The sequence below is a fragment of the Haemaphysalis longicornis genome, unplaced genomic scaffold (assembly GCF_048455015.1).
Source record: "Haemaphysalis longicornis isolate Haplotype H1 unplaced genomic scaffold, Haemaphysalis longicornis Haplotype H1 scaffold_3, whole genome shotgun sequence".
Lineage (NCBI taxonomy): Eukaryota > Metazoa > Arthropoda > Arachnida > Ixodida > Ixodidae > Haemaphysalis > Haemaphysalis longicornis.
Window position 1 is genome coordinate 162,925,217 of NW_027526335.1, and position 23,775 is coordinate 162,948,991.

Genomic DNA, 23,775 nt, shown 5'->3' on the forward strand with positions numbered 1-23,775 from the left:
TTAGAGTAAAATATAGTTGGTGCGTAGGACAGGAAATTAAAATGGCCACTTGTCTGCTTGTTTGATTGGAAAAGTCGGAAAAATTCTTCCCTCGTACGCAACTCCACCGTGTGTGTGCAACACCATGTTCATCCCCCCACTTTCAGCTCTGTTCATGGTAAATAGATTGAAGGTTCAATATTTACGTTCAGAGTCTTCGCACGCAATTGTTTATGACCTTTTGTTTTTGTGGTTCTTGGAACTATTCATACCACTATCTTTTATAATTGTTTGCTTGTGCCGCGCATGTTTCCTGATGCGCACAGTTTTTATTCCGTGATTTTATTTCCGATCCAATCTCTGTCAAGTTCTTCTTTGCTTCTACTTTGCATCGTTTTGCAGAGTGCGCAGTTTTAAGCACTTGGTTTTTTATTGCCTTCTCTTAAAGCTAACCCAGTGTTTATTTTCAAATAAAAAACGGTGACATCTTCGGTTATCAACTTATATAATTTGCGTAAAATATTGAGTGGCGTGTTTTGTGCTTCTTAGTGTTGACATGTATGATCCATGGTCGCAGTTTTGGAAGGTCTGAACCGGCTTGCATACGTATACTACCTGTCCAGGCATTGTTGAACTCTCTTGTGTCCCGGCGGTTCGCTCTTAGGTACACCAAGAGCGGCTGCCATCTTCAACAGGACGCGGGTCAATTACAGTGTTGAAGAGAGGCCATATAAAACGAAACACTAAAACGAAAATACGGACTCGAGCAGTCGTAAGAACCGCAAAAACAAAACGTCCGAACATGTGTAGCGAAAGCTGTGTGATCCTTTGAAAAGTCTGTACAAGTGAGCAAACTGGATCGCATTTCTGTATGGGAGGTGCTACACGAGAGGTGAAGATCATGACGGATCAGAGGGAAAGAGTTAAGAGTGCGACCTGGCAGGCGTAGCCGAATGCTGTCAGCCTTCGACAACATTTACCACGAAGCAAGCAAATAGGTGGCCACTACCTGGCTGCTTTGCTCCAATGTGTGTTTGCAGGGCCTATCCTCGGAGACACAAGCAATCAAAAAAACGCTCTTTGATGCTTTATCCGCGATGTCACTGTTCCTCTTGGCGACGAACTCACAGTCAACACGACATGCGAAGACCCCTGAATCATCGCCAATACGCAAGTACAGAATATTTATTAAATATGTATCACTACACACCGTCAAATGATTGAAAGCTTTGGCGAGGATTGCGGGTGAAATGGCGGGGGAAATGAATTCGTGCGGTACGTACACACTCCACGGCGCAAGAACCTGTCCTTTACAACGGGGAGGCTCAACGTCACTACAGGATGGTGCAGCAAGGGATATAAAAATAAACTTATAAAAATATTAATTGAAGGCGATGTAACGAGTCAAGGTAAAAATTGTTGGAGAATGCGAGTTCCGTCTTGAGGATTAAGCCACAAAGTCGCACTCGCAGTAGCCTGGTCCTGTGAGAGGCCGTACTTCAAGGCCGCGCCTGCGAAGGAAAATATACAGCTTCAGTGCTGCGCAAATGACACTTCAAACACATATTTGCTTTTTTACGCCATAAGAACTAATTTCACATAAGTACCAAATAAGTATTTAGGGATGTCGCAATGACTCGTGATCAGTATAGAACTCATACAGGACGATTACAGTGGATTCCTTCACATCGCAGCCTCTATACCTTCAAGGGGTGATGGAAACAAAATGCAAGTTTATTTATGCGAACGCTTTGGTGTTTTATAGTCCCCACAGCGCTTGTGCGGCTGCAAACGATGCCTTATTCAATGAGAACTTAAGGAATTGAAGTTAAATTTTTGGTTCTCCCACCAAATCGTGCGTCTCGTGACGTCTCCGGTGACGTAACAAGCACAGGTTTTCAAGCGACCGTTAGTGCGCGGTTTATACTTATAAGTGCGCGGTTTATACTTTAAGCTTATGCGCCCTGCCTGGCTTGCATTGGCTTTTGCCGGCCTCAGCCAATTTCCAAGATGCACATATTAGGTGATGTATTCTAGGGCTGGAAACGACCTAGAGAGTAGCATGGCCATTCCCTTTTTTCCTAATCATATACCTCATCTTACGGACGTTTACGTTCAACGTTGCATCACCATAGTTAAAACAAGGCAGTTTTTCGATTGAACCAAGCTTCTGTTTTGTCTGCATGGCCCTTTTAAAGGAGAAGAGGTGAGCATGCCGAAAAAGGGCGGCAATTGAAACCCCTGCCTTTTATGGGAGAAAAGCTCATTTTTTATCATACTTCCCCTCGACCAACAGTGGCATTGCCACCACTTGTCACTAACACGAGGAAGATGTTTCTGATTACATTTGAATATGAGGGCTGTTTCTCTTGAGGCATACGTACTTTCAAAGTTTCTCCGCGTCGCGTTGCATACAAATGTTCCGCTCGGTCTTTTTTGTGACGCAAAGTTCCGCGAAGGTTTGTCCCCCCGCAGTAGAACAGTACGGAATAATTTAAACGGTTTAATGTGCGGGAAGATCAAGGCGCACGATGTTTATCGACTTTACATGAAAAGCACCCAGGGTTTCAGGGAATAAAATAAGCGGTGTTGTGGATAGTAGCGAATGTCTTTACCGACTGGGCCAACCTGGGATATGCGTCAGAAGGGCGTGCCAAACTAATCTTTAACTTCAATGTGATTGCCCCCCCCCCCCCCCCCGATCATTTTGTATGAAAACATGGTACGTAAGATATAAGGAACACCTTCACAGTTATGCACACACAAACAAGCATATGATTATCTTTACACGTTCACGCACGCAAGCAACACTCGTATCGTCATTATCCCCCCCATCCGCCTGCTGTTCGGCTTCCGGACAAAGTCATTTTTTCCCGATTTCTTACCAGTATCAACAAAACCCATTTCTTGTATTCCACAATCTTTATGCTTATTACCCCTATCAAGTTACCTGTCTTTCCCAAGCGTTGTAGGTGTAAAGTGTATGAGTAGCCGTTCCTCTACTCCAGTCGTCCACATTGTTTTCATCGGTACGATATAGCCGGCCTCATTTTACTTTCTCCCAACCAGATACCGGCCATTAATGAATTAGTTCAGCTTATTTCACGTTAGTTACTTTAATTTACAAATATTAGTTCACTTTATTTGAGATACAGGCTTACCTCAAACAACACTGCACCTCACCCCCCGACGCAAGTTTTAATTTCAGGTGATCAGTAAATCCCGTTCACCCCTACGCCCTACTCCTCCAAAACAAAAAGACGCGCAATTCAGCCCTACATATTCCCCTCTCTCTCATAGAGGCACGCTTTGCTCCTTCTTTCCATGAGATAGAGAAAATTACCCTATCAGGATCGGTAACACTGTCGACGTGTCGTGCCGAATGTGGGTGCAAAGGAACACGTTTTTATCTAAACAACATATTATGTCTTCTGTATCTCACCGTCATTTACTGATGTTTGTTCTTCCCGACAGTTTCACACGGTGCTTGGCAAGCCCGGTGCTTGGCAAGCCCTTTACACCCTAACTGACGCCATCCAGGGACAACAAGTCAGGTAGCTATAAAAGAGTCCAAAAAGTTCCGAAAACCAGTAAAAGCCCCTCCACATGAACACAAAAGAATTACATATCTTCTAAATTGGAAGAGTACCGACTCAATACGATCTAAATCCAGAAATACTGAATCAACTGAATAAACAGCTCACTTCAGCATCCTGCACCGATGTTTGTCCAATCTGATTCTTGCCGTGTCGACGTCGGTGTGCTCTTTCAGGCTCCAAAGTCTCTCAGCCGCCAGAGATGCCGCAGGCCTGGTGGAAAACAATAAATACCCCGTTAACGAGCATTATTAGTTTATTTTATCCTACTGGTTGTGCGGCCGTGAAGCCGCAGAGAAATGTTTAAAAATTCGGTGGCAGCTTTCCTGGTTTTCCTGAATGAGCCCAAGTGGATTCCCTATTACATATCTTTTTTAGCAAAACTTCTCGGGTTTTTTTCCACATCCTGAGTATTTTTACTGGAATGGGTGCACGTGTGAGGTTTCATTTGCGCGACAAAGATCAGGTAGGAAAAAAACACCGCATAACCTATATATAGCCATTGTCATTGCGATGCTATTAGGCTTTTACGTGTTCTGAAGCAAATATGCTTCAACCTGAATTTTCCTCACCCACCCGCATCCCCCCTCTTCGTTTCTGCACTTTTTTCTGCATAGCCGCGTCTACACCCAACTCGGCCCTTCAAACCGGACCAGTAGTTCCTTTTGTGAAGCTACGAAAATGACCTGCAAGACTCATGACAAATTTCGTTCTTCTCTCCCTCATGCAGTCTTCTCCACTAATCTTTCCTCGCCGCGATCCCACTAAGAAAGTGAAACACATTTTGTACCGGTCATCCGCACACGCACAATCCTTCATACCCCGCACTATCATTGATTGGAACGATTTACCCTCACACATAGCTATAAAAACTGATGTAACCACGTTCAAATAATTAATTTGCACTACAGTGACGTGCTGATAAAATTGTTGTGTTTTCTTTTTTCGCTGTGTATTTTTGATACTTTCGATGCTTTGTAAGTTGTTGCTTGCTCTTCGTGTTTTTATGTACGTTGTTGTTTTATTTTTATCACTTTTTGGTTCTTTCGCTTTCACGTGCAACGATGCGCTGCATTGCTTTGTTGCGTGGTAAAGCAAAAAAAACTTCTGGTTGCTGTTTATCCCTTTATCTCTTTCCTTTATGTATGCTGTACCTGAATGTACATCATGTACTCTGGTTGTTTTTCGAAGCCCCCCCCCCCCATGTAATACTCTTCTTTGAGGGCCTTTGGGGGTATTGTAAATAAATAAATAAATACTCTCAACTGCTCTAACCAACCGAGTTCACATTTTACAGTAAAAGACTTTACCACTACCCTTCCACTCTCTCCACAGTCTTCGGTTTGATCATTAAATTGCTCTTTTTTTTCGCTGTTTTTCTCATGCCCCATCGCTACTTTCCCTTGTCGAGTTCAATATAAAATTTATGCTGTGCAGCGGAAGAATGGTTCCACAAATCCTTAAAAACTATTCTGCTGCTTTTGTGCCAACCTAAGGGTTGACGAGTTGAATTCTCTTTACCAATCCCCATCCAGTTGTGTAGTCCCAACCTCCATTTTAGTCGACCTGAATGTTAAATTGTGACATCTGCTTCCTTCTACCTACCCATTCCCGCCTATGCAGTCACAGCCTTCATGCCTCCAGTAACCCTCTTTTTTAGTAAGATATAATGGAAGCCTACTGCAGAAACGGCGACAAACATGTCGCCATACTATGAAAACCGCATACGACAAAATGTAACAGCAACAAAAATCAAGGTTCAATCTCACAAAAATTGGAAACAGTAATATTTACGATAGTAGGCACCAGTGTATTCCTACTCAGCCAAACAATCATCACTTCGCTAGCCACTTCCATTAGCTTGAAGCGGAATGCCATTGTGTCTCATAATTCCGATCCAGATTATGGTCCAACTCTTCAAGAGGGAAAATTTAATGCCATTCCAGTTAAGGCTTCACATTACGCCTATTGTCTTTCCGCCAAACTAACAATGAAAGTGGAGGCGGGAGCTACCGAACGCTGCCTCCCGTAGTAGTACGGTCATGCTGCTGTTCATAACTCTACGAGATCTTACCAACCAGAAATCAAGAGACACTGTAAGCTCATTGGGACCATTGGGAAGCCTAAGGCGAGGCAGATCAAAGGAATTACCTGACGTCCTGACGCACCTCCATCTGGAAGTATTCTTTCTATGCCCTTTGACAGCACAGCTCACAGCAGGATTCGGCCTCGTTGTGTCGCACAAGATCGTCTCACTAGATAAGGTATCAAAGTACCGCCACTGAAGCACACAAGTTAACCGCTGCCATTTCGGTGTGTATCAGTGTTGCGAGATTGCCGCTGCTACTGCCTGTCTGCTCAATTCGACCCGGTCGTTTGTTAACAACCCTACCGAAGATGCAGAGAACCGCATCTCTGGACTCACTTCTGATTCTAAAATGCTCTTACATGCGTTATCTTTGATGCGTATTCAAAACCACGTCAGGCGCGCGTAGCCGCCGAGCAGGAAGGGAAAGCTAAGCCTACTAGAAATGACCGACTAAAACGCAAAAAGAACAACATCGTGGCTTCCATGAGCTCTCGCTGTGAACAAAAATGTCACGTGATGCGAATTGACCAATAATCATGGCGGCGGCATGGAACAATAAGAGAAAAGAGTGCCAATACTCTTAAACCTTGTTTACTGATAGTAGAAGATATCCTGGAGCTTATGCAGACGGATGCAGCCTTCAGTCATAGGAGGCCATAGAAAGACTTTTGTGAAGAGTCGACCAAATAAGTTATCTTGGAATTGACAAAGCGCAGACTTGCATGACACCCTTCCTACTTGCTAATTTCAGGTATCTATACTGTATCCTTCAAGGCGAAGGTTTACACGGCAAGGGTTATGTTCACTTTTTCTGGGGATTTGCAAAAAACCTTATCGCAAAACCAAATGCTCATGACAGCGTGGCTGCAACACTTCCTTTATCATATTTTTCGCAACACAAAAATGCGACGATTGGCCGCTAAGATGACGACAGCATTAGTGAGAGCTTTATTTACATGTAAATTCTCGGTGGCCTTGTTAACGCTCAAAGTTCCTCTCTGCTATAAACACATGCGCAACTATGCAAAGACTACGTCTAGATGAAGCTGCTGTAACTCTTCTCCATCACAACTTTCTTAACCAAACTTATAGCAAATTTCGTCGGCAGGAGAAGGTAGAACTGCATACTGGAAGATAAATGCCGCGCTACATGTATTAAAAGTCTAAAAAATTCATACTACGATATATTTGTTTCAACGTATCGGATTATTTCAGGAATGCTTTTCAGACAGAGAAAAAAGTATTCTGAGATACAAATAAAGCCCACAGCCACAGAAACACTTCATTGCCGCAGCGTAATCTACTAAAAATGTATTTGTTAGGTTATCGAAGTCAAATACATGACATAAAATTGAATCAGTGATACCAGCCGGCCATCAAAACAAATTTATAGATGTATTTCCAATGCGAGGAAGCGGCAATTACTGAACCTGACTACATGAGGCTTCTCATTTAGCTGTGCAGCATGTGTGCATCATTCTGTTTCACAGCTTTCTGGGCGTTTTATGCTGCGACGGTTTGATTTGGAGAGCGCGTTCACTCTAATAAGCCATTCCTAGTACGAGAAACTTCGTCATCACTGACCTAACGGAAACATTGAGGCAGTAACGTTTCTTTTGAATAGTTAGCTCTTTCTCTTGGTCTGAACACGCAGTTTTTATTCCTCCAATGCGACCGCGATATGCTTCAAAAGCCTGCAGGAAATTTTTATAAGCCAAATCCGCCATGCTCGAAGCGCAGAAATTTTGTCACGAGGAATCGCGAACTACACAAGAAAACGATTTCCACAAAGTAATGTGCCTTGTTCCGGCGTTCGCTACTTCCTTACTCAAAGTGAAACAGCGAGTAAATGAAAGGTGGAGAGGAGGGGACCGGTAGACAATACCCCGTAGCCCATCTCTCGCGTGTCAAATAGCTATGGTCGACAATCGCGTCAGGAGTGTGACTCGAAAGCGCACGATGTTTCCCAAACTTGCTGAATTTTTTATACAACACTGGAGCAAATGGCGACGAAATGCATTGTAAATGTACCTTCCTCGCAGATACCAGCGACGCAGTTCGAGGAAACCCAATTCAGTCCGAGTACGCCCACACATCATATACGGGAAGGCTTCTGTGCAAAGCCATTCATCTTTCCAGCGCTTTGACTCACTTTATAGAATGCGGAGACATGCATCCCGTCGGCACGTAGGCCGACTCTTTCTTTTCTTCGTGTGACTGACCGAAATCATCACGCACACATCTGTCTTAGGGACACAATTATATGCGCGGCCGCTTAATCCGCGCCTTCTTAACGTAAATTTGCCTGCCGCTGTAAGAAATCCATGGGCTGCAAAATTAAAGACACTTGTACCGTACAAGGCGAGTAGTCTCCGCAGCTTCGAATTCAAAGGTGTGGCAGTTGAGCATAAGCAAATTTTTAAATATTACTGTGCGCATAATACAACTCCCTTCCCGCCACTCCGACCACCAAACTGGTATGAACTTAAGACGGCAAAATGCCGGAAACAATTTCACTTTGAGCACTGAGATGACGGTATTATCAAATGCGGGGAAAAGATGGGATTGAGCTAGAGAGAAACTGGCGGGCATTGATATTGCAGATTCGGCGAACCGGTAGGCGTTATGTCTTGTCTGATATTTCAGTGACTTCAAACGCTGCTTGGCAATCACGGAAATGCCAGGCCTCTCCAGAGCCTACTACACTCAATTTAGAGCCGGCCCCTCGATTGCATAATGGTTGTACGGTGGCTATGTGACTCGTCACGGTCGGGCGAAAAGACCGCCGCAGCGATATAGCTGCAGTTGGGACCTTCATATGGTTGTTGGTTGCTGTTGACGTTCATACTTAATCAATTATTTTATGTGGCAATACTTTCGTAGAAAAGGAAGACGTAGTATGTCCTTTTCTCTCTATTCTTGCACAGCAACATGGCGCACAGGCTGATAAGACGTCAGTGGCTGAAGTATATAAAAGACGCTTCTTAATAAACGAAGAACTTTTGGGGCATCGGCTTCTTCAGTTTGGCCTCATTCTCTCACTCGCATCACTGTTCCCACAAAGAACACGCGACAGTCATGTTCCTGATCGTATGTCCTACAAGTTCAACTCTGTTTAGGAAATCCTCGTCCCCAATCTGCTAATGGCGTATGTAGCGAGAGGTTGTGAGGTGCTGCTACGGGCGCTTTTTTTTTGGCGACTCATCTATGAGAAGAATTATAGGTTTCTTTTGAATTGCAACTAGGACCTGATTATGCAATTACACCAAAAAAGTTCAAGAATCATTTTTGCCTGAGGCAAAAACTCACCAGGTTTGTGACATGATGTTAGTGCGGTCGACCTGTTGCCCCCACACGCATACTTCACCTCCAATCACAAGTGCTTTTTGGTGGTCTGTACCTGTGGCAAAAAGGGTAATTTTAATTTACGTCCATTTTTTACGATGCAAAAAAAAAACAAGACATTCATTCTATGCGGAAACCCCACCTGCACAGGAAAGGGGAAAGTTGTTAGAATTGTGTAGATGTTTCAAACTGTTGCATTGTGATTGCATTCAAAAGATTTGACAAGACAGTAGTAATACAAAAGCTCTACAGCTTTGTCATGTTGAAACTTGCGGTTTATGGCGGCAACAAATCGTAGCCGTAACCATCACCACGTGGTTTACAAAATGACCTTCAAATGTTTTGTACATCGCCGTGTTTAGACTTCACATACCTTCGTATATTGATTGGCAGCAAAAAGAAAAGTGACCACCTTCTGTGACGTCTAACACCTACGTGGAGCAATGATACAAGGAAGATTGATGGTTTGGGGGTTTATTATCCGGAGCTACGCCTGTGAGGTGATGCGCGCAGTAGTGGATGGCTGTGGCCTAGTTTTGACCGCCTTAAGGTCGTTAACGAGCGTCGAAGTCTTAAACAAGAAGAAATGATTCAGATTCCCGTCGCTGAATGTTGCTAATTGGGTTTCTGTGTAAACATATTGCTGCTCATCTTCTAAATACAAATCTTATAGGACATTTGCCATCTGGAGATTAAACTTCATTTAGATCGCTCAACAGCAGACGGCCATGTCAGCTTGGGCAGTCATACTATCCGAAAAGCACTGCTGCTATTAACGCTCAAATTAATGCAATTGTGAATCGATATGGCATTTCACGGACGAATACCTCTTTCTGTCGTCTCTATGTGCCCCATTGAGAACTAGATTCGAAGTTTTTAAACTCTTTCAGAAATGCTGTACACTGCCTCTTGTCTATTTGTTTTTGTCTAGCTTAAAACAGACACCCTTTCCCCTATATTCACCGTTATATTATCGGATGTCTTTGCGCTCCTCAAGGTGAAGAGACGCAACCAATATTTGCATCACAGTCACCAGCGAGTACAAGTCACCTCGCCTCTTCTGACAACGCATGGCTGCATGTATTGTACTAAATGCCCCATCACGTCACGCGTGTTTTCGAACAAATGTGACATGTCGGATTGTAAATTCCTGTATATATGCGCGATGAGAGACTACAAACATGTAAACACCACCATTTTTTATGGATTACCATGTGATGTAAAGTGACTATGCCGAATTTACTGAGAGTTCGTTAGCTAAAGAATGAAAGCCCATGCCCCAAATTATGTACGCGCGCCTACTTGTCTCGTTCCGATGTAATACTGTATGATTACGAATAGTCACAAATTAGTTTGCTTGCATCTTGCCAAATAAGAATCCCGGATAAGCAGTACTATTATTGCTCAAAAATTCTACTTTACCGGTGTATTTGGGCGGCATTCACTATAATCACACACAGCATTGCTTTCATTCAGAAACTCTGCCTGCACTCGTAAAGTCAGAAAAAGCTAAACGTTCTTCGCTTTGTAGTGGAAACAGAATTTCGATTATATTTGACGCGAGTATTGACGCGAAAGGCAGCTACAGGCCTGTCAACTGCCGGACGACACTAAACGGTGTTCTTCGATATAACGTGGCGCCGCGTTCAACTGTTTTCGTTTATGTCGCCACCATTTGAATCGGTCCGCTGTGACCGCGCTTTGCAAACAGTAGAGCAAAGAAAAGCAACTTTACTTTGAAAGTCACACTTTTGAATGAGGGAGTGTTGTGCTCAACAGAAAATCGTTCTATTCACTCGCACAACGTTTAAGCGCAGAAGAAACCGCTATATAGTTTATTAGTCAGGGCACTTCCTTCTCGGGGCCACAAAAGTTAGCTGTGGGGCATGTGGGGCATTATAAATACGGTAAACAATTGCTTGTGAACCGCGCAGATATTTTGAACATTTTAATAGCCGGGACTGAGTAAACTTCTACCGCGGCTCGTTCATTGTGTACTAAATATTAGTTCTGCCCAGGTAAAAACCAGAAGAATTGTGCGCCAACAGAGGAAATTGCCCTGATGAACATGCCGCTCTGTGTAGTGGGGAGGCGTTGCACAAATGTTTATCGGCGATGCGCACACGACCGTCCCCCAGCTAACACCTACGTTCTATGTCTATAACTGACGCCCAAATCTTCAACTTCATGTGCTATAACGAAATATTAACGGCAATGATATAAAATTAACGTTACTAGCAGTCGCTATGGCCATGGTCGTCATACCGATCACAGCGTATCACGCAGTACTTGTCAACTAGTGAATAATGAACCAATCTATTGCAGTTTTTTTACATTGACTACACCAAAACCAGGCTGCAACTGTTGTGTTCCCTTGAGGAATGGGGATCACAGCAGAGCCTTACTGATACGATTGACCTGTTGTTCCTTTTTTTTTCACATTCAACACTATCACAAGCAGCACTCTTGTATCTATGTTTTGCTTATGTCCGCTAGGATTCTTCTCGGAACCCTCGGTATCCACTCTCTCATTGGTGTATACCTATTATTTTTGCTGTTATAGGGGCAAGTTGTCATGCTTTGAGTATGTCTACTTTATTTTTCTCTTCCAGGATAGCGTCTTCCCCGTTAAGTTAAGCGTGATTCGCGTTCCTAAATTTATGATAAACTCTACCGCTCAGTGTATTCAACAGAAGAAACATTTTCGGGGAATAGTGCTTTTTACATGCATGAGATAAGACGGGCATTACTAGCAGCCGAAACATAAGAGCCATTCTTATTAAGGCTAACTTGCCTCTTTTAATGAAATGGTGGGGTAGGTCGTATCATGCGCAGCATGACGTCTTGGGAAGCAATACCGGCTGTGCCGGCATCCTCTCCGAATAACCAGTCTATTTCGCAGGACGCGTGCAACAAGTACGAAAAGCGAAGTCTGCTGGCCCTCCCTTTTACGTGACGCTAGATCGCTCAAGTGCTTTGGTTGATTCTACACAGTGTTAATTGTTTGCGTGGAATTACGATTGTGGGAAGCCATACAGGTATCCCTAGTGCCTAGAAAGCAAGAAGAGCATACCGGGGAAGTCCTCTGGATCGCAGAGGTATAGCTTTTCCCAGTTTCCCACGTAGTAGAAGGCCTGTAGGTCCCAGCATGCAGAGGCCACCACACGGTGACCCCTGGCGGTGATTGTGCGCAGCAGCGCGGTATGCTTCCTGTCCGGCCGCCAGAGCTGCACGATGGCGTCCTGGGGAAGCTACGAGCACGAGCAAGCACGAAAGAAGGAAGTGTCTGACATGGTCATGCCACTCAACTTCGCTTTTTAAATCGATACTCCTACTCATAGACGTTGGTCAGCATCTGAGTATGTTACCCCATCGCGCCAGCATCCCTATCAGGAACAGCAGCAGCCTTTTTTCAAAATCCATCAGCTTCCTGTCTCATGGCAGCAAGTGGCTAGTCGTACTGTTCCTGGTATTTAGGAGTGTAGTATATCTTCCGATCGAACTAACAAAAGAGTGGTAGGTCACTCCGGCATTCACTATGTAATTACCGAAAGCGCGAGTATAAACTAGATCGCGCTCTGCTCCTCATGAGAGGAAGCGCTCATAAACATTCTAAGGAACGCCTAAAACAATAGGATTAGCGCCCTATTTAGCTTTCAAGAAATTTCTGCTTTTTCGAGCAATTGTAGTATCTTTTTTAGAGTAGCGCATTGTTCTCGGCGTACTGAATACCGAAGTATTCAACAATACAACAACCGTGTATTTTGGGTCTGGCGTAAAACTTCCTGTAAAAAGGTGACAGGTCATGATAATCAGCAACCGAAAAGTGAGCTTGCTGCCGCACAGAATAAGAGCGTTCTGAGTAGGAGAAGGAAACTACAACAGTAGGAATGCTGGGGTTTATTAAAAAAGGGTAATGGGTAAGGCGAAAATGACACTACAAAAACTGAAATAAAGGAACCGAAGAGAGCTATACAGGAAACGAGGAGCAGATTATTTGCAGTCAGACTTAACAATCAGAAGATACGAGGGTGTAAAGGGAAGGAAAGCCGGTAATTTGTGAAGCAAGGCGGGTGCAGTGGACATAGGAGGCTGGAGGAGGCTGAAGGAGTGAATGGTAATGAGAGGACGTACAATTACAGGTAATTGGAAGAGTACAAGGTGAGGGTCGCAAAAGTGCGACAGAGAGGAGGAATGGATCGAAGGGGAATAACAGGGGAAGAGTGCGAGAGGCAGGTAGGGGAAATGCAGATTTGTGCACTTCACCCACCCATGAGACTTCGTAGGCGGCTATAGCAGAGGGGCAATTCTTCCTGAAACTCCCGCATATTCCTCTCTCGCTATCAAACCTACCCATGTTGTCATAACTCCCCCGCTACCCTTGCTGATTTACCTCATCGCCTATTTTACATCCCGGCAGATCATCTATCCGGCTCGTATCCCTCGCCATCTCTTTCCATCGCCACCTGGCTCGACTGGCTAACTCGGAAGATGAAGACGCACGTCGAGGAGTGACCCCCCAGGCGTTCGACATGCGGCCTATTGGTGCGGCCCAATAAAAATTTTTCCATACTGCTATACTATCAGTAATAAACACTTAGCCTTAATACTATACAAACAACAATTTTATAGGCCACAAGGAGGTCTAAAGGGTGATTTGGAAATTAATAGGAATACATTTTTTGAGTTAACATTACACATTTGTGAATGCACCGCGACAGTCAAATTAAGTTTCATTTATCTTGTTTTACATGCGCTGTATTGTTGGAGGTGTCGAAGCCAGGAATCTGCGATCACCGGATTCCTTCCAGTTTTTACTCCTTCGCCAATCATCCCTTTCAACATCACCGCAGCCACAAGTGATGCTGTAGGTCTAACAAAAAGAGCAGATTATGCTCTGTCACGTGCATATATGAGCGTGTTTCTGCAATATATTCTAACGTAACCGAAAGAATGCCACCATCATCCTCAATAATATTAAGCTTGCGTAGCCGAAGTCATTGCAGCTTTGTTTAAATTATTGGACAATGCACTGCACCGTTTCAGCATCTCTGGATAAATGCAGGCGCTGCACAATATTGTACAGTGACGAGGTGGTTTCAAAGAACAACGCAAGTTAAGAGCACACTCACCCGAACTTTGCTTGTAAATACTTCTTGCCAGACAACGGGGCTCTTTCTTAGTTTGCCAGCAATTTTGAGCAATCTGGAAAAAAATAATGCAGCACTATATGAAACCGTCGGCTTAAACCTCTATGCAAGCAACCTTTTAAACTACACCATAAACGCAGGCATGATAAACGATAAACCAAGCAAAAATTCAAGCGTAGTATTTAAACCATCACCGAAAATTTAGTCTCCAACCTAGCTAAACAATGCGAAGTGTTCATAAATCTCGCGACAAAACCGAGCTTCCAGGTAGCTGCATTAGAAGATTGGTTGGGGAAACTACTGTCATGCCCTCCTTCCAAAGAATCTTCAAATCTTACGTCAGGCCTTCCACCTTCCAAACCACAAATCATGGCAACTCCTATAGTTATACCATTTGGCAGTGGAATTGTCGTGGGCACTGACGTAAGCATGGCAACCTACAATAAACCGTTGATAATCAAAATCTCGGTCTTTCACAGATGTCTTGTGCCTTAAGAAGAAAAGTAAAGTATCGTTGCCGGCTGAACAATTCAGATATAAATCCTTCCACGACTCACAACCCAATCCTACCAAAACAACTATTTTGGTTCATCGCAACATCTCTGTTGTAGAACACACCCTCTAAAGCGAAATAGGGAGCGTTGTGTGGAAATTGTCCCCTCAAAAAAGCGTCCTTGGTCTCTTTATTCTTAACGTTTACAGCAGCCCTCCTCTGCAAAGTAATCGATTTCACCAGTCACTTTTTAAAAAAAGGTGTTGTTTCACGAAAACATGCAATCATCGTAACATGTGACTTTAATGCGCACCTTCCAGCGTGGGGCTAACGAAAGGGCCCTACCGAAGTCACATCATTGTGGGAAGCAGCACAACCGGAACAAATGCATACCCAACAAGGCTTGGCAACAGTCTTAGCGTCAGCACTACCCCAGACCTCAGCTTCAGTAGACATGTGAACCCTCAACCGAGTTGGGTAAACAACAAACAGCATCTAGCAGTGCCCATAAATAGTGCGCATCGCAGTACCCTTTAAAAACGTATCCTGACAGGTCAAATCTTCCAACACCATCAATTAGGACGCCTGTAGATGTTCCAAACAATCTCCTTGTCTCGCTAGGGAAGGCGTTTCTAAGTGCACGGACTGTCTGCTTAATCGCGTTAAATTGGCAACACGGTAATCATAAATTCATGCGAATCTCCTTCAACCAGACTGACGCCACGCTCCTACATAGCAAGCTAAAATTCGCATTCTAAAACACCTCTCCCAAAAAACACAACCGGAACCTTCGAAGATGACTCATCCAAATAAAAAAGCGACGAAATATTTTCTTAAATTTGTGGCCTAAATTTGGTGGGCCACATGCGGGAATAAAAATACAATTTCAATTAGAAAAAAACATCGAAAATCCTCCGCCATCTAATTGACTTCACAACCACTAATACAGCACAATTCCAACTCATAGTGCACCTCTTAAAAACAGCGTACGTCAAGAGCAAGATCTTCTAAACTGCATCACCAGAAAATATGTGCAAAGGGGTGCACCTAACCAACACTGCTCATCCACAGGCAAATTCAATGATGAATTGGATACCCCCTAATAAAGACAATGTGAGGGAGGCCGTAGAGTCGCTGAACAACAGATCGCCCTCTGGACCACATTTTGTAAGCCCCAATTTTTACGTAACCCGGACACATTTATCAGTGGAGGATGTCACGCGACTCTTCAAGGCGTGCTGCGAGTCTCTTTCTACCTCGGGACTGTAGGGTACCGCCAAAACGGCCCATATTTACAAAGCCAGCAAACTACCACATTTAAATCACCTTCGCGCCATTTTCTTGACATCGTGCTTGCGTAGACTCTTCAAACATGCTATCCTTTACAGACTAAATACTCTTGACGAACAGACACATTTCTTTCAACCCTCTATGTTTGGCTCTCACTAATTTGTCCACATAGGATTATATTAATTACCCGCCTTTTCTTCTGTGCGGACAACCAAGGCTCTCCTCGGGTTATACATTAAACGAGCATTCGAGCTTATCACCCATTCGGCTATTCTCACTGGTTTAACAAACTGGCATTTGGTAGAGCAGACTTACACCTATTTTTGTTCTTTTCTAGTAGACAGAACACTTACTCTAAACCTCGGCGGCACTAAAACGTCTTCCATCAGTTTAGGAAGCGCTGGAACTCCACAGGGTCCAGTGCTATCACCCTTTCTTTTCAGTATCGCCACGAAATTCCTTCATCCTTTACTATAAACCCTACCTGAGTTAAATCGTTTCTTTTACGCTGAGGACATCACACTATAAATCTCCAGGGGGAGGATGGACACATTCAAGACTAACTTCAAACATCTACAAAATAATTGAAAGATACACATCTAGCCGCGAACTCTCCCGCTCGCAACAAAAGTCCGAGCTTTTCGTTTTTAGGCCCACCACACATGACACCCCCAAAATCTCGATTACCACTTAATGAGCCACCATCCTCCCTACCTTCTACGCCATCAGGGTGCTTGGTCTGCACCTGCGAAGCAAAGGACACAACTGGACACCATCCGTGAACTCGAACGTGGCTTATACCAAACTACCGGACTAATACCTCGAACAGCTTTGAAGCACCAGTATGTCAGGAAGGGCAACCTCATTTGACTCATTCAAGCTGTTGTCCTGTACCAAATAGCATACTCGACCTCCTTCGGAATCATGAAACTAAGCCAACGAATTATAATTGATGGCATGATACCCAAATCTTTCAGGGTTGCCATCGTACTCCCTCCAAAAACATCCAATAACTCCCTCCTTGAACTGGGTGTCCAAAACTCCCTCACCGAGATAGTGGAAGCTCAACTACTTCCGTGATTAGAAAGTCTAAGAGTCACACGGGTCGGCACTTGACTACCTCCTTAGGCATTTCACAACACAGCTCCAACTATCAGCGATTGGTAGACATTTCACTCTTTATCCACCAGATGCTCCGAGTCAAACTTTTCTCGCTATACTGCATCCCATCCACAGTGAGGGTCACAGACTGGCTCGCACGAAAGCCCTTGAATGGGCGTGCAGGTCAGGCTGCCCCCCGTGACCCAAACCCCCAAGTCCAAGCAGACATAGCACGCTTGGCTCACGGCACCGTACCTCTGCTCCGAATGTTCCCTGCTCCCAGAATAATGACGGCTAAGACGTCTCCAGCCTCCTCACCCCAGCTGTGGCCAAATGAAGTTATTCTCACTGTCTGTGTCAGCATTAAACGTTAACGCAGCCTTTGTTCATAGTTTTCAATCAAAGTCGTTTAGGGGACACATTGAAAACTCGTTAATTTTAATATCAGTGATACCAATTTATGGATTACTCGAACTTTACGGTTTAGTCCCGTCCAGCCTCTGTAGAAGTATGTGCATAAAAAGGGCATTAATTCGAACGCGAGTGGCGTGCGGCACAAATAATGTGAACTTCAAGTCACCCCGCCGGCAGCTTGGTACCTAATAAGCGGCCGGTGGAACACACCCGCTGCCTACACACGAGTCGGTGTCGCCTCTGGAAGGCAGAGAAGAACGTAGAAAAATGTAATTCGGGTAAAACCATGTCTAAAGCTTCCATTCGGTGCACTTTAAGAGAATTTTTTGTGGACAACGCCGCAGTTGGCACCACTTCAGAGGGTGGTAGTGCCGACAGATGGCACCCTTTTTGATGCCATCGGTAGCATAGAACTTGCCATTGCCAGTGACTACGAGAACAAGTTCCCACAAAGCACCAGTGTGGGCAGTGCTCGGAAGGAATGGCAGGATGCAAAACCGCCCGCCTGTCCTTCACTTTTGGAGTACACGTGTAAAGGAAGCCTTCCGCTACATTCTCTCGTTAGAGCAAGAAGTGTTGGTTTTCGCTTACAAGGATAAAAGGCAGGCTTCAAGGCTTCAATCACGGATTTTCCTCATCAATGCGTGGCTGGCTTGCTTTGATGCTCCCAATAACACTATACAGCTTCTGTTATTCACTTTCGTTAGATCAAGCTTTCGTTAATAGAAAGTGGGGAGGCATTCCCTTGCAATACAATTTAACGAGCTTTTACTGTACATAGTAATCAACACGTTGATGCACAACCGTGGCGCAAGGAAGGCCTGTTAATGTAATTCAGGAGCACTCGCGCCATTAAAATTATCTTCATTTCAAACGAAATCATAAATTATTCTTTGCAAAAACTACTATTCGCATCGATCAGATCTGGGAAACCCCTGGCGGACCGCTATCCTATCTTGAATCGTTCAACTTCAGACATCTGCGCTTGCAGTATTTCGGTGTACTTTCACAAAAACACTCCCTAATTTGTTGGCATTCTTGGGTAGTAACGCAGGTTTCGGACACTGTGTGCCTCAGTTTTCACGCAGTGGGGCACGAATTTGACGATCAAACTGACTAGGGTTGGTAGCGGGGGATAGGGGCATGTGTAACAACTACAGAAAGGAGAGGACGAAAAGAGGGTAAGGTAAACACGCAATTTTACCTCGGAACAAGAGAGGTTTGAGGGAGTGGCGGGTCGGTGAGAGTTACCTAATGGCTGGAGAAAGGTTGAGTATAGGGTAGTGTGGGTAATTGAGTGAACTGCACCACGGCAATAATGCTAATCCCTTCATCTCACCGACCGCCATCGGAGACAAGTTCAGCCCTTTTTTGTAGACTCTACCTAGGCTATCTTTAGAGCTGCTGCAACAAAGTAACTTTCCTTATAATGCCAAACGCAATGTGGGACAACTTTTCCGCAATCAGTCCTTGCGTCTCGTTTCTCTTCTTCTACGGACTCTACAAGTTAAAATCAAAGAGGTCACTTTACCTGTCAAAGTAAAGCCTGAGGAGGGCGTCATAATTCCTTGATATATTCATCGTCTTCATGGTCTTCCCAGGTTTCATGTCAAGCTTCCTGTGTGACAAAGAAAATAGACGAACATCATAACACCACAAAGAGTTGGTATTCACTTTCACTGTGTTTTGTCTGGTACGAAGGCAATAATAAAAACACTGAAGTTAGAACAGAAATTAGTACATCCAAAATCAGCAATAGTTAACTGCAGCATTTTTCGTTAAAATACTTTCGCTCTTATTAATTCGCGGAATAACAAAGTTATAGTAAGACACGGTAGGCTATTTTAAAACCTTGTAAGAGAACGCCTACGTGTCAGACGTGGTGATGCTTCAATGACCGCAGCAGAGAACACAGAAGCAATCCACACAACGGTTCGACGAGATGGCTGGGGTTACACCGCAAGCAATATAATTGGCACCATAAGTGTGAAACTATAGCCCAACTGAAAAACAGCTCACGCGCGAGGCAATAAAGGCCCAGTTGGCAGTAGCGCCCGGTGTGCAGGGTTGCGGAGCACAACAAAAAGCGTAAAGAAAAAAACGAAAAAGAACGTTTTTTTTTTTTTTTTTTTGGACGGAACGCAAACGAAAAAAAATGTTATTTTTAAGGGCGAAGCACCTTAGGACCTCTTTGTCCGGGACTTGGTGTCCGTGTACACAGTGTTGCGCACGCGCGAGGAGCACTGAATTGGATTGGATTGAATTATATTGGATAGGATTGGATTAGATTGGATTAAGGTGATTATATCGGATTGGATTGGATTGGTATTGTGTATACTGTACGCACGCGTTCTCACTCATTTACATGCGCTAGTGGGCAATACGGCGGGTGATTTAAGGTTGGAATAATCCCCAATGCTTCGCCCACTCGTCATGATTCACTTCGCGGAGATGCGTGAATTTTTTTCATTCAGGAGCAAAACCGAAAAAATACCGTTTTGGTTTTCGGTTTCAGGGAAAAATCAAGGTTTTTCAGAATCTATTGCAACTTCCATTAAGCGAAATACGAACTTCTGGTTTGTTTGCTGGCATTAAATTGCTTTCTCCTCGCTGGCGCCTATCTCCGTCAGCAAGCTTGCTGCCTGCTTCTATATCCTCTCCCTCTGTCTCGATGCTCAGTGCTGAGCTCTACGTGTCATTGCCTCGTGCAGTTAGGGGCGATGCAGACGCGACACACTATTTCATTAATTTAAATACAGCTACGTATGCCATACGGCGTCGTTATAGTTTTTCTTCTTCATAAATAAACACGCATATTCTAAAACACGACATAATAACCCAGAAAAAGATGTCTGGAGGGATTACAGCCCCATACCAATAGCAGAAAAAACAGCGTATTTGGGCGGCACACCCAATGGAAACTACAAGTCGTGTTGCGCGTGTACCCAAGCGCTGCCAGAGCGCTTGGAACATTCCTTAACGAGCGGAAAGAACAGTGTTAGAAAAAAAAACGCTTCGCATGCGAATGTGCACCACGAATATTCACTCAGTTTTTTGCTGTCAACCCTTCGCCATCATGCGTACGTGGGGGGTTAAAGTACTGGCGTTGATTCGTCGCTACCTCCTCTCATACAATCTGTCTTCTGATTAAACAAAGAGAAAACGTGCGCGGAGTTTTGGAGTGTCCCATGAGACGGAGCGTTTTAAACTGCTGAAAAAGTACTATTAGTAACAAAGCTCACAGAAAAATTTTGAATTCCCTAAAAATTTATTCATAAAAGTTTTTATGTCCTGGTGCCAGACAAAGGCGGCATACTCAAAAATTGAGCGTATGCTCGGAGCATGCTTTTTTTCTGGAGGCATGGAGTGTACGCACCTAAAAATTATGATGCCCCAAAACAAATTGCGCTCGAAGAATTTCCATCTACGACAGCACCTCAATCAAATTTGGGTGCCTTGTTGAGGTCTGCCAGCATTTTGTTTCTATGGAGCAGTGCGCAAACTTCAAGCGTCATTAGCAATTGGGTCATTAAAAGATGAACGACAAAGAGTTGTTAGTTGTCCTCAAGTTCTTTTTTATCTGCACTTGAGCTATTCAGCGGAAATTAAAAAAAATAATAATCAGCATCGCTCAATGTTTCTGACACGCTCTCATAATTTTCAGGGCTGGTCAACACGAGTGCAGCAGTCTAATGTATTTTTTTGCGCGCAGACACGAGCCGTTGTAAATCGTTACGAACCATTATTTTTTTTTCCGTTCCGGAGCTGAACTTAAAGGGACATTTTATTTATGGAACGAAACCGAAATTGGAATAAAAACTATTTATTCCCACACCCTGGCCATGCGTGTCTAGTAGCTTTGTCCTTGTTTGTATGAGGGCTAGCAATCTCTTGCAATTGAAATTAAACACGGCAACACTGTTCTTTATAAATCATCTCCATCTGCTTTGACTCTTGCAGCATCACCTTAATGCCAACTAGAAAGAGCTCCTTCGGCATCCTATTGGGATAGCGGTAACCTGGCCATTTTCAGAACTCGGCATCCGTACTAGGCGGTTATTATACACCGCCACTAGCCACGCTTTCCCATGAGGGACTTACACTTTTAGCAAGGTGTAGAAAATTGGCGCAAAGTGGGCCGTGAATAAAGTTGACTACGGAACAAGCAGCGTAGCCTCTACTCCTTGAAGTCTGATTTCTGCGTAGGCAGCCTTCTTTACATTTACTTGTGATTGCTAAGCAAGGTAGGCTCTCGCGTTCCACCAGCAGCAAGTTTGGGCTGCGCTTGGGCCGTAGGGCAAAACAATTCAGCGAAAATAACGTTGAAACAAGGCCTACCACTTGTGGTGAGGTATCTTCCTTTATATTGTTTCCTATCTACGGTGAGGGACAGGTCAGCGTCTGTTCCGCGATTATTTTATTAACATTACCAGCGGCTTCCTCCAATGCTTGTTTAAAAATACGCTTAGTCGAGGTCTACTGCTCTTATGCTTTCTTCGTTAATAAGCACAAGTTTCTCACTAGAGCGGAATATTGACAATCACAGCACGAAATGTCCCTATACATACCGCATTCTTTCTGCATTTCATGCGTCCCTTTACAGCGCCAAGTTTGGTGATAGAGAAACGATTTCGTATAACCCGTGTTCGCAAACACCGTCCTGCGACAATACTATGTCGTTCCTGGCGAGCTGCAAAAAAGCGTTTACCTGCCTACTCCGATTTCTGTCACTGACACTCTATGCTGGCGCCGCTAGCAGCCACACCAAAGACAACACCTAAGCAGCAAACGCCACGTTCGCACAACTTTATCCGTGGTAAATCACACTGTACCTATGAATCGCGAGATGGATTTCCTCGTGTTACGCAACCACAGCAGGAGTGATGTACACACGAAGGATGCATCGAACTCACCCGCAGACCAGCTTAGGCAGGTCTCCCCCGAGGTGGATGTACTCATCCGGAAAGATGCGCGCCACTTCCGCCAGAAGGCGCGCGAGGAAGGTAAACGTGGCGGTTTTGCTGGGGTTTAGAAGACCAGCTTTACGAACGCTGTGCCCAACCTTTTCCTCGCACTTCGCAACCAGGCCCGGAAACGCCTTGCCCCAAGATTTGGTGTGGCCTGCCAACAAATGCAGCTGATTTACAATGGGCTCCTGTATAGAAAGGGCTATGACAGTCTAATTCACCTTGCAGAAAAACTTTTCACTATTCAAACAAGAATGTAACAGCGCACCGTTATGTTACTATAATGTTACTACAGCGCAAGAATGTTTCAGCGTACATACCGTATTTTTGCGCGTATAACCCTCACCAAAAATGCGAAAATTTGAGCGGCAAAGTATGCGGATAACACGCGAGGTATTTCCTGCAATGCAGCTTCACGGCATCGCGCGGTGTGGCGTGAAGCTCTTCTGCAGTAACCCTGACTAATACTTCCGTAGCTACAGCGAGAGTCGTGACACTGAGTGAATTTTGATCTTCGCCTTGCAGTTGGTGTATTTGACTTGCTAAATATACGCTTTTTCTGTCTACATAGTATGTGATGTGTTGTTCGAGCAGTAGCTTTGGTGCAGCCTTTCCTGTATCAAATGCGTGGCAATACGCGAGGATTCTTTAAATTTATTTTCCGGCGGGCTAAAACAGGGTGTGCAGATTATATGCAAGGGCGGGTTATATGCGCGAAAACACGGTAGGTCACGGTCCGCTGTAAGTTAGAGCTGTGTCGTTGAGTAAGGCAAAGCGTCAATTTATGAGGTTGACAGAATACCACATGCAATCAAAGTACGGAACAGAAGGTTATTGTGACTTCATCAGTCGCCCCAAGTCTCCGCGAGTTCTACGCTTTGTATGCACGCGCACGCACGTGTGCGTGCGTGTTCGTCTGTGTGTTTGTGTGTGCCTACACGTGTAGGCACACACATGTGTACCTACACGTGTGTGTGTGGGGGGGGGGGGTGAAATGTTGGTGAAAAGGAACATTATAAATTGCTGTCTCTCTGCTATTTCTGACGTGCCAGCGCACACAGTCTAGAAGCTTCGAAGCTCAAGTGTCACGCCTTCAGTTTGTACGTTACCCTTCGTTCTTCATCAGCAGCGTCTGCGAATCACTTTTCAAAAAACTAAGCGAGCATCTAACAAAAAAGAACCGCAGAAACATAAAAGTAACAAACCGCACGACATGCCTTACATCCACAGAGGGTCGTACAGCAATAAAGCGTAGCCAGCCGGTACAACCTTAAAATAGTTTTTAAGCCCTGTGTAAGTTAGCAAAACTGCGCCCAAGAGAGCGTGTGAAAAAAGACACGAAATACGCTAC

At 44.4% G+C, this 23,775-nt stretch overlaps 1 protein-coding gene across 1 annotated transcript in view; it reads right to left on the bottom strand.

The window, feature by feature from the left end:
• Positions 1–1,237: 1,237 nt before the first annotated feature.
• Positions 1,238–23,775, bottom strand: part of LOC144175509 (beta-hexosaminidase subunit beta-like) — a 36,608-nt gene continuing 14,070 nt past the window's right edge. The window contains exons 6-12 of the mRNA XM_077704588.1: positions 22,371–22,578; positions 18,989–19,075; positions 14,142–14,214; positions 12,083–12,260; positions 8,974–9,064; positions 3,684–3,788; positions 1,238–1,490 (exon numbers count right to left, since the gene is read on the bottom strand). Of these exons, the coding sequence (XP_077560714.1) occupies positions 1,427–1,490; positions 3,684–3,788; positions 8,974–9,064; positions 12,083–12,260; positions 14,142–14,214; positions 18,989–19,075; positions 22,371–22,578 (806 nt within the window). The 3' untranslated portion in view covers positions 1,238–1,426. The remainder of the gene's footprint in view (positions 1,491–3,683; positions 3,789–8,973; positions 9,065–12,082; positions 12,261–14,141; positions 14,215–18,988; positions 19,076–22,370; positions 22,579–23,775) is intronic.